At 42.9% G+C, this 15,253-nt stretch overlaps 1 protein-coding gene across 2 annotated transcripts; it reads left to right on the forward strand.

Annotated features, from left to right (window-relative positions):
- Positions 1-479: 479 nt before the first annotated feature.
- LOC123997869 (mitochondrial import inner membrane translocase subunit TIM44-like) lies at positions 480-14,469 on the forward strand. 2 transcript variants are annotated; one of them, XM_046302504.1, is made up of 14 exons: positions 480-496; positions 955-1,045; positions 1,872-1,976; positions 6,663-6,839; positions 7,028-7,108; positions 8,635-8,784; positions 9,028-9,164; positions 10,126-10,211; positions 11,330-11,422; positions 11,530-11,654; positions 12,047-12,097; positions 12,278-12,367; positions 12,462-12,572; positions 13,155-14,469. In XM_046302504.1, exons 2-14 carry the CDS (start codon positions 1,016-1,018, stop codon positions 13,272-13,274), a joined length of 1,356 nt encoding a protein of 451 aa, XP_046158460.1. In that variant the 5' UTR covers positions 480-496; positions 955-1,015; the 3' UTR covers positions 13,275-14,469. The 2 variants fall into 2 exon arrangements, with proteins under 2 accessions (XP_046158460.1, XP_046158458.1); XM_046302502.1 differs by lacking the exon at positions 480-496 and having other exon boundaries at positions 903-1,045.
- The last annotated feature ends 784 nt before the right edge of the window (positions 14,470-15,253 follow it).

The following is a 15,253-nucleotide window of genomic DNA, read 5'->3' on the forward strand; positions in this document are numbered from 1 at the left end:
TCAACTTGTCACTGGGTATAGAGTTACATAATATATAAATTAGAAGCCCAGTAACACGAAACAACTGTTCACACTGGAAGGTCTGACAATTTCTCCAAGCTTCTCTTCTAGGCGAACTGTGGCATGAACTGCAGAACGTTGAACCTGCACGTCAAGTTACACTAGGCCTGAGGTAGTTCTCAGCAATAGGTGAGGGGATGTCATCTGATGCATCCATATCATTCAACACATAAACAGCCATTAATAACTGGCTAGCTATCTGAAAAACGTTTAGCTAAGCAAGAAGTTACTTAACTTATGTGAGTGTAAACTATAGACTGGAGAAGCCATTTGTTTATCATAGCAACATGTGATGGCAGCTAACTACTTTCCTCAATGAATGTCAGTTCAAATGCCTTTGGGGGTCAGGAGATTAGACATGGTATCCTTCGTGTGAGGCTCTAAATGTAGTCTGCCGGTTCTTTTTGTACAATAGCTTCTCGAAGAGGGAAGCTTTGTGAGTTCGGGGGAATCCCATATTTTCTTTCCCTGAAAGTAAAAGCAATGGTATTGCATGAATGTTTGCTAATTTGCTTGCTAATGTTGGATAGTGTCCACATTTTCACCCATCTTGTATGGTTTCGAGTTTTATTAACCGCTTATTTTCTTTCTCATTCAGCATATGGACCAGAGCCGAAAGCGGCAGTGATACAATATTATCAGGCATGACTTATTTGTATGTATTGCTGTCGGCGTCGGTTTACTTTTATACAAAGCCAAAGATTCTTATAACTAACACATTGTTCTATCCTTGAGCCATAGTTGGCGCTACTGTTAACACCTCTCCTGGTCTGGATCTTTGCTGTTGAAAATATCAATATATTTTTAATCGTGATGCATGCATCTGCCTGTGTGACAAAGTTGGCGCTTTCATCCGAACCGAACTAGTTATTTTTCGCCTTGTCCAACCTTCAGGCTCCTCCACTAATACGTCAGAAGGTCATCAGCGGAAAAGGTCACAGGCAATGCAACCAAGATGGCGGCCTCCTTGTGTCAGTGTTACCAGGTTAGTTGTCATTAAAACAGATTTTTCCACGTTGTCTTTTAACCATAAATAATTAACGTAATCTATTATTGAAAATAGCGATGGAATGCCTATATACTCGAGCCGTCTTCTCCACTGCAATACGTTTTAACGCCGAATCAGACTAACTTAGTAACAAGACTTCTCTGAATGGAATCTTGTGTCGTGCCGGTGTTTGGCCCTTGATTCATAACCGTATAAAATGTGTACCAAGCAGTAGTTTGTTGCTCGCTGTATGCACATTTCGAATATGCATCATTTACACTTTTGCACACTTATTTCAATAGCATAGACAGATGACATGGACATCGTTTGCATGTGCAACAATTGAATGCGACAAGGCTATGAAGGTTTTTTTAATAGTCTTGAAAGTAATTTTTGAAAATCAAATAAAACAATGTATAGGCCAAATATAACAATTGTAACTAGTAGGTTGGAATCTGTTAATTTCATAAGCAGTAAAGCAATGTTGTCTGGGTAGCCTAATGGTTAGAGTGTTGGACTAGTAAGCAGAAGGTTGCAAGTTCAAACCCCCGAGCCGACAAGGTACAAATCTGTCGTTCTGCCACTGTTCCTAGGCCGTCATTGAAAATAAGAATTATTTCTTAACTGACTTGCCTAGTTAAATACATTTTTTTAAATGTTGTCTTCAACATTTTTGCAATCATAATCTCTGAGGTGACAATATCAATTCTCTTGGGCACTTAAATTGTAGGTTTAAGGTTTAACAAAGCTTCTCTGTCAATCATAATGTGGCCAGAACATAATTTTATAATGATTATTTCTAATTGTGTATTTCTCTCTCCAGCTGTGTGTCAGAAGAAGTTTGCTTGTCTCCAGTCCTTCACATTTGCTCCTACACAACAGACCTCATGTATACAGGATATGTGGGTCTCTCACAAGTTCTTCACAGGTAACAGTGACTGTTCCGCTTGTGATAATCATTAATTTCGTACTAGTAGACAATTTGAATTGTACCCTACTTCCCTTCAGTTTTATATTTCAGAGTTCTTTTTGCAGCCTATGTGTAAATCCCATTTCTGCTTTAGCCAACCCATTTCTGCTTTAGCCAACAATGTACTGTTGTTGAATGCAGAAGTAGTCAGATAAGCAAAATGATTTGATTCCTATGCAGAAATACACAACCAAAAGTATGTGTATGTAACGGATGTGAAACAGCTAGCTTAGTTAGCGGTGTTCGCGCTAAATAGCGTTTCAATCGGTGACGTCACTTGCTCTGAGACCTTGAAGTAGTAGTTCCCCTTGCTCTGCAAGGGCTGTGGCTTTTGTGGAGCGATGGGTAACGATGCTTCGAGGATGACTGTTGTTGATGTGTGCAGAGGGTCCCTGGTTTCCGCCCGGGTATGGGCGAGGGGATGGTCTAAAGTTATAGTGTTACATGTACACCTGCTCGTCATACATCACATTCCAAAATCATGGTCATTAATATGGAGTTGGTCCCCCCTTTGCTGCTATAACAGCCTCCACTCTTCTGGGAATGCTTTCCACTAGATGTTGGAACATTGCTGCGGGGACTTGCTTCCATTCAGCCACAAGAGCATTAGTGTGGTCGGGCACTGATATTGGGTGATTAGGCCTGGTTTGCAGTCGGTGTTCCAATTCATACCAAAGGTGTTCGATAGGGTTGAGGTCAGGGCTGTGTACAGGCCAGTCAATTTCTTCCACACCGATCTCAACAAACCATTTCAGTATGGACCGCTTCAGCACTCAATTGCCCCGTTCTGTGCGCTTGTGTGGGCTACCACTTTGCGGCTGAGCCGTTGTTGCTCCTAGACGTTTCCACTTCACAATAACAGCACTTATAGTTGACCAGGCCAGGAATATGACAAACAGACTTGTTGGAGAAGTGGCATCATATGACGGTGTCACATTGAAAGTCACTGAGCTCTTCAGTAAGGACCTTCTACTGGCAATGTTTTGCTATGGAGATTGCATGGCTGTGTGCTTGATTGTATACACCTGTCAGCAACAGGTGTGGCTGAAATAGCTGCATCCACAAATTTAAATGGGGTCTCCAGTGGAGGTCGGCCGATTAATCGGAATAGCCGATTAATTAGGGCCGATTTCCTTTCGGAAAAGCTGACCACGACTCCATTTTGTTGATCCCTGCCTACAGACAGAAACTTAAACAAGAAGCTCCCGCGCTGAGGTCTGTTCAACGCTGGTCCGACCAATCTGATTCCACACTCCAAGACTGCTTCCATCACATGGACTGGGATATGTTCCGTATTGCGTCAGACGACAACATTGACGAATACGCTGATTAGGTGTGCGTGTTCATTAGAACGTGCGGTGAAGATGTCGTTCCCATAGCAACGATTAAAACATTCCCAAACCAGAAACCGTGGATTGGTGGCATCATTCGCGTGAAACTGAAAGCGCGAACCACTGCTTTTAATCAGGGCAAGGTGACTGGAAACATGACAGAATACAAACAGTGTAACTATTCCCTCCGCAGGGCAATCAAACAAGCTAAGCGTCAGTATAGAGACAAAGTAGAATCTCAATTCAACGGCTCAGACACAAGAGGTATGTGGCAGGGTCTACAGTCAATCACGGATTACAAAAACAAAACCAGCACTGTCACGGACCAGGATGTCTTGCTCCCAGGCAGACTAAATAACTTTTTTGCCCGCTTTGAGGACAGTGGTAGGCTTGATTACCAACAACGACGAGACTGCCTACTGGGAGGAGGTGAGGGCCCTCGGAGTGTGGTGTCAGGAAAATAACCTCACACTCAACGTCAACAAAACTAAGGAGATGATTGTGGACTTCAGGAAACGGCAGAGGGAACACCCCCCTATCCACATCGATGGAACAGTAGTGGAGAGGGTAGTAAGTTTTAAGTTCCTCGGCGTACACATCACAGACAAACTGAATTGGTCCACCCACACAGACAGCATCGTGAAGAAGGCGCAGCAGCGCCTCTTCAACCTCAGGAGGCTGAAGAAATTTGGCTTGTCACCAAAAGCACTCACAAACTTCTACAGATGCACAATCGAGAGCATCCTGTCGGGCTGTATCACCGCCTGGTACGGCAACTGCTCCGTCCACAACCGTAAGGCTCTCCAGAGGGTAGTGAGGTCTGGACAACGCATCACCGGGGGCAAACTACCTGCCCTCCAGGACACCTACACCACCCGATGTCACAGGAAGGCCATAAAGATCATCAAGGACCGCAACCACCCGAGCCACTGCCTGTTCACCCTGCTATCATCCAGAAGGCGAGGTCAGTACAGGTGCATCAAAGCTGGGACCAAGAGACGGGAAAAACAGCTTCTATCTCAAGGCCATCAGACTGTTAAACAGCCACCACTAACATTGAATGGCTGCTGCCAACACACTGACTCAACTCCAGCCACTTTAATAATGGAAATTGATGGGAAATTATGTAAAATATATCACTAGCCACTTTAAACAATGCTACCTAATATAATGTTTACATACCCTACATTATTCATCTCATATGTATACGTATATACTGTACTCTATATCATCTACTGCATCCTTATGTAATACATGTATCACTAGCCACTTTAACTATGCCACTTTGTTTACATACTCATCTCATATGTATATACTGCACTCAATACCATCTACTGTATCTTGCCTATGCCGCTCTGTACCATCACTCATTCATATATCTTTATGTACATATTCTTTATCCCCTTACACTTGTGTCTATAAGGTAGTAGTTTTGGAATTGTTAGCTAGATTACTTGTTGGTTATTACTGCATTGTCGGAACTAGAAGCACAAGCATTTCGCTACACTCGCACTAACATCTGCTAACCATGTGTATGTGACAAATAAAATTTGATTTGATTTTGAAGTTTTCATACCGATTTCTGATCGTTATTTTTGGACACCGATTTTGCAGATAAAAATAATAATAATAATAAAAAAATATATAATATATTTTCAATTTCACCTTTATTTCATCTTTATTTAACTTGGCAAGTCAGTTAAGAACACATTCTTATTTCCAATGACGGCCTAGGAACGGTGGGTTAACTGCCTCGTTCAGGGGCAGAACGACAGATTTTCACCTTGTCAGCTTGGGGGATTCAATCTTGCAACCTTACAGTTAACTAGTCTAACGCTCTAACCACCTGCCTCTCATTGCACTCCACGAGGAGACTGCCTGTTACGCGAGTACAGTAAGCCAAGGTAAGTTGCTAGCTAGCATTAAACTTATCTTATAAAAATCAATCAATCATAATCACTAGTTAACTACACATGGTTGATGATATTACTAATTTATCTAGCGTGTCCTGCGTTGCATATAATTGATGCGGTGCGTATCATTGCTCCAATGTGTACCTAACCATAAACATCAATGCCTTTCTTAAAATCAATACACTGAAGTATATATTTTTAAACCTGCATATTTAGCTAAAAGAGATCCAGGTTAGCAGGCAATATTAACCAGGTGAAATTGTGTCACTTCTATTGCGTTCATTGCACGGAGAGTCGGTGTATATGCAACAGTTTGTTGCCGCCTAATTTGCCAGAATTTTACGTAATTATGACATAACATTGAAGGTTGTGCACAGGAATATTTAGACTAATGGATGCCACCCCTTAGATAAAATACGTAACGATTCCGTATTTCACTGAAAGAATAAACATCTTGTTTTCGAGAGTTTCTGGATTCGACCATATAGAGCAGTCTGACTGAGCGATGGTAGGCAGAAGCAGGCTCGTGAGCATTCATTCAAACAGCACTTTCATGCGTTTTGCCAGCAGCTCTTCGTTGTGCGTCAAGCATTGAGCTGTTTATGACTTCAAGCCTATCAACTCCTGAGATGAGGCTGGTGTAACCAATGTGAAATGGCTAGCTAGTTAGCGGGGTGCGCGCTAATAGCGTTTCAAACGTCACTCGCTCTGAGACTTGATGTAGTTGTTCCCTTTGCTCTGCATAGGTAACGCTGCTTAGCGGGTGGCTGTTGTCGTTGTGTTCCTGGTTCGAGCCCAGGGAGGAGCGAGGAGAGGGGCCGAAGCTATACTGTTACACTGGCTATACTAAAGTGCCTATAAGAACATCCAATAGTCAAAGCTTAATGAAATACAAATGGGTATAGAGAGAAATAGTCCTATAATTCCTATAATAACTACAACCTAAAACTTCTTACCAGGGAATATTGAAGACTCATGTTAACAGGAACCACCAGCTTTCATATGTTCTCATGTTCTGAGCAAGGAACTGAAACATTAGTTTTCTTACATGGCACATATTGCACTTTTACTTTCTTCTCCAACACTTTGTTTTTGTATTATTTAAACCAAATTGAACATGTTTCTTTATTTATTTGAGGCTAATTAGATTGTATTGATGTATTACATTAAGTTATTCAGTATACAGTTCATTTAGTATTGTTGTAATTTTTATTATTACAAATACATTTCAAAAATCGTCCGATTTAATCGGCATCAGCTTTTTTTGATCCTCCAATAATCGGAATCGGTATCGGTGTTGAAAAATCATAATCTGTCGACCTCTAGTCTCCACATACTTTTGTATATATAGTGTATGTTCCCCTTTCTCCAACTCATACAATGCCCATATCTCTCACTAGGTACGGTATGCATCAGACAGGGGAGGTAGCCGAAAAGGCTTCTTTGGGGGGTTCTTGGACAACCTCAAACAGGAGCTCAGCAAGAACAAGGAAATGAAGGAGAACATCAAGAAGTTTCGCGAGGAGGCCAAAAAGTTGGAGGAATCAGAAGCTCTGAAGCAAGCTCGGAGGAAATATGTGAGTGCTCCCATCCATTGAACAGCTTTATTCCTTTATCTTCAGGTGGACATTTGTGGCCCAGCAAATAATTTGAAGCGCATGTCACACGTTGTTTCATTGTCACATTGGACAAAGGATGTTGTTAGGCAGGTTGGATTCAATAATTAATTGATTCCTTTCCTTCACTATTTTACTTTCTTCCTTAGCAAACCATAGAGTCTGAAACTGTGAAGACGTCTGAAGTTCTGAAGAAGAAGTTAGGGACCTTCTCAGAGACTGTGAAAGAGGTACATGGATTGCTGTTTAGTTACTCATCAGCCTTAATGACTAAACTTGAGCATGGTAAATGTAGAGCTGTATGTTGTCAATTAAATGGAAACATTGACATGAATTACATAGTGCCATTGGAAAGTATTCAGCCCCCTTAACTTTTTCCACATTTTGTTACGTTACAGCCTTATTTTAAAATTGATTAAATTATTTTTCTCCTCTTGTTTTACCCAATAATGACAAAGCGAATATAGGTTTCTAGAAATGTTTGCAAATGTATTAAAAATAAAAACATACCTTATTTACACAAGTATTCAGACCCTTTGCTATGAGACTCAAAATTGAGCTCAGGTGCATTTGTTTCCATTGATCATCCTTGAGATGTTTCTACAACTTAATTGGAGTCCACCTGTGGTAAACTAAATTGATTGATTTGAAAAGGCACGCACCTGTCTATATAAAAGGTCCCACAGTGGACAGTGCATGTCAGAGCAAAAACCAAGCCATGAGGTTGAAGGAATTGTCCGTAGAGCTCCGAGACAGGATTGTGTTGAAGGCACAGATCTGGGGAAGATTACCAAAAAATGTCTGCAGCATTGAAGGTCCCCAAGAAAACAGTGGCCTCCATCATTCTTACGTGGAAGAATTTTGGAACCACCAAGACTCTTCCTAGAGCTGGCCGCCTGTCAGTAAAACGCACGTGACAGCCCACTTGGAGTTTTGCCAAAAGGTACTTAAAGACTGACCATGAGAAACAAAGTTATCTGGTCTGATGAAACCAAGATTCAACTCTTTGGCCTGAATGCCAAGCGTCACATGAACTATGGGGGTGGCAGCAACATGCTGTGGGGTTTGTTTTTCAGCGGCAGGGACTGCGAGACTAGTCAGGATCAAGGGAAAGATGAACCGAGTAAAGTACAGAGCGCTCAGGACCTCAGACTGGGGTGAAGATTCATCTTCCAACAGGACAATGACCCTAAGCACACAGCCAAGACAATGCAGAAGAGTCTTCGGAAAAAGTCTCTGAATGTCCTTGAGTGGCCCAGCCAGAGCCCGGACTTGAACCCGATCAAACGCCTCTGGAAAGAGCTGAAATACCTGCGCAGCGACACTCCCCATCCAACCTGACAGCGCTTGAGAGGATCTACAGAGAATAATGGGAGAAACTCCCCAAATACAAGTGTGCCAAGCTTGTATCGTCATACCCAAGGAGACTCGAGGCTGATTTTGCTGCCAAGGGTGCTTCAAAGTACTGAGTAAAGGGTCTGAATACTTATGTAAATGTGATATTGCAGTTTGTAGTTTTTTATACATTTGCAAAAATGTCTAAACCTGGTTTTGCTTTGTCATTATGGGGTATTGTGTGTAGATTGATTGAGGGGGAAACTATTGAATCCATTTTAGAATAAGGCTGTAATGTGGAAAAAGTTAAGGGGTCTGAATACTTTCAGAATGCACTGTATGTAGGTCTAGGCCTTCGGCATGTCAACAGAAATGGTGTGCGAGTGTCTCAGACAAGAAGTTAGTATCTGTTTGTTTTTAGGGTCTGGAAGAGGTCAGTCGTACAGATATAGGGAGGAAGATCAAGGAGGGCGTGGAGGAAGCAGCGAAGACAGCCAAGACGTCTGCGGAGTCTGTGTCCAAGAGTGGAGAGAAACTGGGAAAGACCGGTGCCTTCAGGGCAATATCTCAGGTGAGAACTGGATAGGTTCTCCAAGGTCCAAAAGGACCAATTCAGCACTTCAAAGTCAAATACCAGGTTTGGTCATGTTCACTGCATTATAGCAATCACTTGTTCCATTTTTTTGTGTTGTCACTGCATAAACTAAGCAAGTCAAATGATCAGGAGGAAATGTACAGAAACAACCCATTGCTTAGGGAGCTCATCACAACAGCCCATGCATTTCCCTAAAGCCTGATGTATGTGCACATACAGGGTATAAAGAGTGTGCAGAAGGAGATTGATGATCTTAATCACAGTGGGCCCTACCGGGCCCCCAAGAGACTACGGAAGAGGAGTGACTTTTCATCTAAGGCTGCAGAAAATGAGAACAAGGTCTTCGAGGCCAATGAGTATGTGCTGCCAGTCTCCCACCCTCATTCTGTTTCGGTAGAGCTCTAGATTTTTATTTGAGCAGAATTATCTTTAGAACTCAAAATGTGTGTCTGATAAGAGAATTTTGTTCTCCAGGTTCATAACCCAATTTAATTATATTACTCAGTCTGCAAACCAGAATTTGTAAGATCCCGGTCGAATGAAACAGACGGAGGCCCAGCTAAAATAGTCAAAAAGGTTTATTCACGGGAACGTTCCAAAGTCAAGAATACAAAACAATTCATTTTATACTGACTTCTCACGCCCACACATTCACACAACCATACGCACACACACACACACACACACAAACAAACAAACAGACGCACACACATGGGGCGGCAGGGTAAGCCTAGTGGTTAGAGCGGAAGGTTGCAAGTTCAAATCCCCGAGCTGACAAGGTACAAATCTGTCGTTCTGCCCCTGAACAGGCAGTTAACCCACTGTTCCTAGGCTGTCATTGAAAATAAGAATTTGTTCTTAACTGACTTGCCTAGTTAAATAAAGGTCAAATAAAATAAATAAACATGTCCTGCTACCCAGCCGACAGGGATTAGTGACCTTGTTCTTGGCACGTACTCCCTGTTCTCTCCCAATCTCTAGTCAGGTCGGCACCAAGCTCAGACAGTCTGTTTATAATACCATAAAGACATATTGTCTTTACCCTAATTGTGACTTATTGATTATGATTTTATACATTCTAATCACTTCCATACAATTATTTGTTTCAGGGCGGAATATTCTAATCATTCAAACAACAGATCATTCTCACCTAACAGTGTCTCTGACAAGCTCAATATCACACCATATTTATCAGTGCCCAAATTGTACTTGCAAGGATAATTTGGATTCACAGTAAGGGTGAAAATCAGTTCTAGTCTAGATAAGTGTGTGTGTAGTGGCATGGCCGTGAGCACTGAGCAGTGATCTGTTTTCTAGGGATGCCATGGGGGTGGTGCTGCACAAGGACTCCAAATGGTACGCACAGTGGAAGGACTTCAAGGATAACAACATGGTCTTTAACAGTAAGGACAGCCTGTCTCACTACCAGTTTGTTAATCTTTCTGATGTCTGCCGTAGTCATTGCAGTCTAAGTATCACCCTTTCCGAATCATAATGTAGGAAGATGATATGTTATTTATATGATGAAGACCGAGTAATTCCTCTAAAATATGATATTATTGCTACATCAAAGAATGGTATGAATGTCTGCCGCTGTAAAACATTTGTCCAGTAGATGGGGCTAAGTGTATAAACTACTCATCAGTGGCTTAGTGCTTGTTACTCTGCTGGGCGTGGTGCGTTTCTTTACCAAGTGTCCTTTGTCCTTAACTTTTGACTTTACCTTGAACATTTCCAAATTCGAACTGTCGTCATTGGTTGGAGGTCAGAAACGTTCCGCTCTCCAAAATCCTAGTCATGAGGGTGGACAATGTGAAGCGCTCCAACCCTAGTGTAGATGGGGATCCCGCTGCTAGCTGATTGACTGCTGTATCAGACTGGTGAACAGTGTCCTGCTCCTATTAAAATCGTGGTGCAAATGGGCCCTCGCTAACGAGCAGCAGGTAATGGGAGCCCAGGGACTTCCTAGGGGTCGGGTATGAGAGACTGGGGAGCAGTGTCTTCTTTTTTACTAGGCGCCTTGAAAATGACTGTTCCTGTTGTGGGTTTTCACCGTAGCCGTATACAGGGAGCGAGCAATTAAGCATTACCCAAGGAAACTGCACCGACGATAAATCATGTTTCTGACTTGTGAAACGGATCTATGATTTACAGTAAGGACATTGTGCAAAGTCAATAGAAATAAATTGTATCAAGTTTCTTTCTTATTGTCACATCACAACTTGCCTGACACTGTAAATACATAACGGAATCCAATCTGGGTATGTTGGTACTGCGTGTGTTATCTGAGAATGTGCCAGCGAAGTACAGTAAGCAATCAATCACACAGCAGAGCGATACTGTACAACGACCCACAGCTCAGTCCCTGCGTTTGATCCATACGATACAACTCAATGCCCTGACCTTGGGGTAACACTACTGGTGCTGAGTCCAAACGACGTCTTCCCCCAAGTTACTCTTTGTCTGACTTTGATGCACTGCAATTAAATGAGACGACTCACCTTTTGCACTCACTTCCCAGGGTTCTTCGAAATGAAGATGAAGTATGATGAGAGCGAGAATGCCCTCGTCAGAGCGTCTCGTGCCGTCACAGATAAAATGACCGACATCCTAGGTAACCTACTGACTTCTCCATGCCACCCACACTAAACCCCAAACACGTATTTGGAAGTTGGGCTCGGTCTTTGTTCTTGTTTTAAAGTTGTGTGTATGTCTGGTCAGGTGGGCTCTTCTCCAAGACCGAGATGTCTGAGGTGCTGACAGAGATTCTGAAGGTGGATCCGTCATTCGACAAAGATGTCTTCCTCAAGCAGTGTGAATTTGACATCATACCCAACGTCCTGGAGGTAAAGAAATATCGTTCCTCCCTTGACATTGGTGCGGTACAGATTGTGTTGAAGGCATACAATAGGAAAACGGGTTTCTCGTTTAGAGCTGAAGATGATTGGGGGGCGAAAACCATCCACGTAACAGTTGTATGTCACTGCAGTTAATAGAGACACTATACACATTTTTCGATCTGCGATCTTGAACATTACTTGAAACATTAGTCTCAGTCTCACTTAAATCTGATGAATATCCAGACAAATTGTAAAATCAATGGAGCACTTCTTTCTGTGCAGATACATTTTTATTTTTTTTATTTTTTTTGTCTATGTCTGCAGTGCCTCTTGAGGTGTGGGTATCACCCTACTCTGACCTCTCTGTCTGCATTACCTCTCTGTCTTTCTGTCTGCAGGCCATGATCCGAGGGGAGCTGGAGGTTCTGAAGGACTGGTGTTATGAAGCGGTAAGCACTTTTTTTTATTGACCAGTTTATCGACTATTCATTTGGACACCAGCTGAAGATTAATTGATTCTTTTTGAAGTACTGTAAATGTAGACCTGCAATAGTGATGTTGAGATTTTCAGTCATTTTTCCCCCCTGCCCTTGCTGTTCTTAACCCACACCTCTCTGTCTTGTGTGTAGACTTACAGCCAGCTGGCCCACCCCATTCAACAGGCCAGGGCTATGGGCCTGCAGTTCCACTCTAAGATCCTGGACATAGACAACATTGATGTGAGTTACCCGAGGCGTTTTACGACAGTCTCATCATAATATTTGTTTGTGGGATTTGCTATTCTAATAGTGTGTTTTAATTGTGTGTGTTCAGCTGGCCATGGGGAAGATGATGGAGCAGGGTCCGGTGCTGATCATCACCTTCCAGGCCCAGCTGGTCATGGTGATCCGCAACACTAAAGGAGACGTCATAGAGGGAGACCCTGTGAGTAGAATACACCCTCCATCTCTACTCTGGAAATGAGGATCAATTGTAAAAGTATTCAAACAGGACTCTGTTTGTCTCTGAGCTTGGCTAATCAGACATGGCAATGTTTCAGACCTGGGGGTGCATCTCTTATAGTCTAAAGTGGCTTCCTCCCTTTGTCTTTCGAAGGAGCGAGAGGGAGAGGGAGCCAGACTAGTCTATTGAGGCCCTGCCGACTGTCAGCCAGACTCCACATGAAAGCCTCCTGAGCTGTAAATCTGTCTGATAGGCCAGTGAGGGCACCTCTGGGAGTCTTTGGATTGGAGGAGGGGGGGGCTGGGCATAATGGGAGGGCATCCACTCAGCCGCAGGAAACTGGCACTCCCTCAGTCTACCGCAAGGCACTACCAGGGGATTTAGGGAGGCTGTTTTATTTGTTCTATTGTTGATGACACAACTTTTTTTTCCCCTTGTCTCTCACTGAGAGGATAAGCTGGACAGGCTAGCAGGGAGGGTTGTACACTTTGGACACCTGCTCGAAAGCATTGAAAAGTGACTTAATTTTCATCTTGCCAATACCTTTGTCTGTTTGACCCACAGGACAAGGTGCTGAGGATGATGTACGTGTGGGCCCTGTGTCGAGACCAAGAGGAGCTGAACCCCTACGCAGCCTGGAGACTCCTGGATATCTCTGCCTCCAGCACTGAACAGATCCTCTGAGACCAACACACACATACACCCAGGACTGGAAGACTGAGGAGAATAGGAGGCGGGCTGGACGGGAGAGCATGGAATTACCACAGGGACATGAACAAGCAGTGCTCACCATTTCAGCAACCCAGCTCCTCCTCCCAACTCCTCCTCTAGCATGGTTTTGGGTGGCCCACTGTGGACTGCTTCTTATGGCTGCCCCTCATGTACCAGACTGGCAGTGTTCACAGACCAGGATAGAGGAGACTCAGACTGGATAGACCTGTGTTCCCACTGGGTGACTCTAGGGGCAGTAGTCCACTCAGAGCAGTCGCTCTGTCCTTCTGTCTGTCACACCATGGTCAGATAAGTTGATACTGTCCTCCTCCTCTCCCAGACATAATTGTGTTAACTGGAGGATTGAGGATAAAGTGAAGGGTGTCTTTAATGCATCTCTGCCGATCCCTTCCTAGTTTGGGGAGGACATTTGGGATGCCATGTGGTCCACCAGTGCCCTATACACACATTTGTATGATAGCCCAGTCTAATTATTGAATTGAGAAAATCTATATTTATTATATTAAAAAAAAGCCCCTGCTTCACCTTCAGACATTTTTGTTTGAGGAGTTCTAATTGTTCCCATTGGCTGTAAAATGTTTAGGCTTGCCTTAAATAAACTTGGAAATATCTGCTGATATTTTTGACGGCAAGGTGTTTATTATTAAAAACTCAATGAATTGGGACTTCAATGTATGGCATGAGCTTTTTTTTTTTGAGGACACAAATCCTAAAAGGTTTTCTGTTGCACCAAATATTAACACTATTGTTTTAGTGTCACTAATTAGCATTCAGCCATTTAGCATCTGTGAACTTGGTGGTATGGCACACAGTAGATTTGGAATTCCATTGTTTTTATTTAGGCCTCCAAACAACGCCATGCTACTAATCGGTCCTAACACAATGGTGCCACACAAGGGGCTAGTCAGACCTCATTATTAATAGGGACAGATGTTTATGTACACGTGGATCCACCACTCTTCAGACAACTCATTGTATTGTGAGTTGCTGGTATGTCAGTGTATGTCATACTTCCGAGTGTTTGTTTTTATATCAAGCCCACTTGGCATAGACCGAAGGCTCCACATACTGGTGATTTTTATGATGGTAGTTTCTCATTACGTCATGGCCAAAATGAGTCGACTTAATAAACTTTTCTGAATTCCAACCGTGTTATTTGTTTATGATTTTGTTTTTAATGCCAAACTTGTTTTGGTTTATGTAACTTGTTGAACGTCAGCCCATTAGTGTCATAACAGGTAACATAAAACTTCACAAGAACCCAAACTAGTTTAGCAGTGAGAGAAACAAGATCATTCTTTCAGGGAGTTTGTGGCATTCTAACCATTTTTACAGGGGGTTGGGGGTCTAGTAACATTTACATTTAAGTCATTTAGCAGACGCTCTTATCCAGAGCGACTTACAAATTGAAAATACTATGCATATGGCAGATGGCTGCCATTTTGAAACCTGAGAATGAACACACTTGTAAAGTTTCCCAACTGAGGATGTGAACGCTTTTTATTCTCTGACTGAAGAACAAAAATATATTTCAAAGCAGAGAGACAATATGCTCTATAGACTCCCTGTAAACCAGTGTCTTTACTTGTCCTTTCCTGCATGTGAAAGTCTTACTGTAGAGTATGCTACAATACAGGGAAAGTGGGCCTTATCATGACTGATGTCACCCATTACCCCTGTGAGGCGTCCAGCACAGCTAGAATGCATAGGTGCGGTGCTTGCTGACGACAGTGGGTGGATGTGGATGCTACCAGATCTGATGCACCAGGATTGATTCCCTGGGCCTTGGGGAAATTGATGAACAAGCTCACCTCCTTCCTATTGATTCATACATGGTAGTAAGTAGCCAACCTATTTAATGGCTGTCTGTGATGATGGATCCCCCTAGCTGGTGTGCTACACAATTGAGATGGTTTGGGATGAGTTGGACT

The sequence above is a fragment of the Oncorhynchus gorbuscha genome, linkage group LG15, assembly GCF_021184085.1.
Source record: "Oncorhynchus gorbuscha isolate QuinsamMale2020 ecotype Even-year linkage group LG15, OgorEven_v1.0, whole genome shotgun sequence".
In the NCBI taxonomy this organism is placed as follows: Eukaryota; Metazoa; Chordata; class Actinopteri; order Salmoniformes; family Salmonidae; genus Oncorhynchus; species Oncorhynchus gorbuscha.

Coding starts and splice junctions, on each gene's coding strand:
- LOC123997869 (XM_046302504.1), top strand. CDS start 1,016: ATGGCGGCCTCCTTGTGTCAGTGTTACCAG. Junction 6,840..7,027: donor AGCAAGCTCGGAGGAAATAT/GTGAGTGCTCCC, acceptor TTTCTTCCTTAG/CAAACCATAGAGTCTGAAAC. Junction 12,573..13,154: donor ACGTCATAGAGGGAGACCCT/GTGAGTAGAATA, acceptor TTTGACCCACAG/GACAAGGTGCTGAGGATGAT.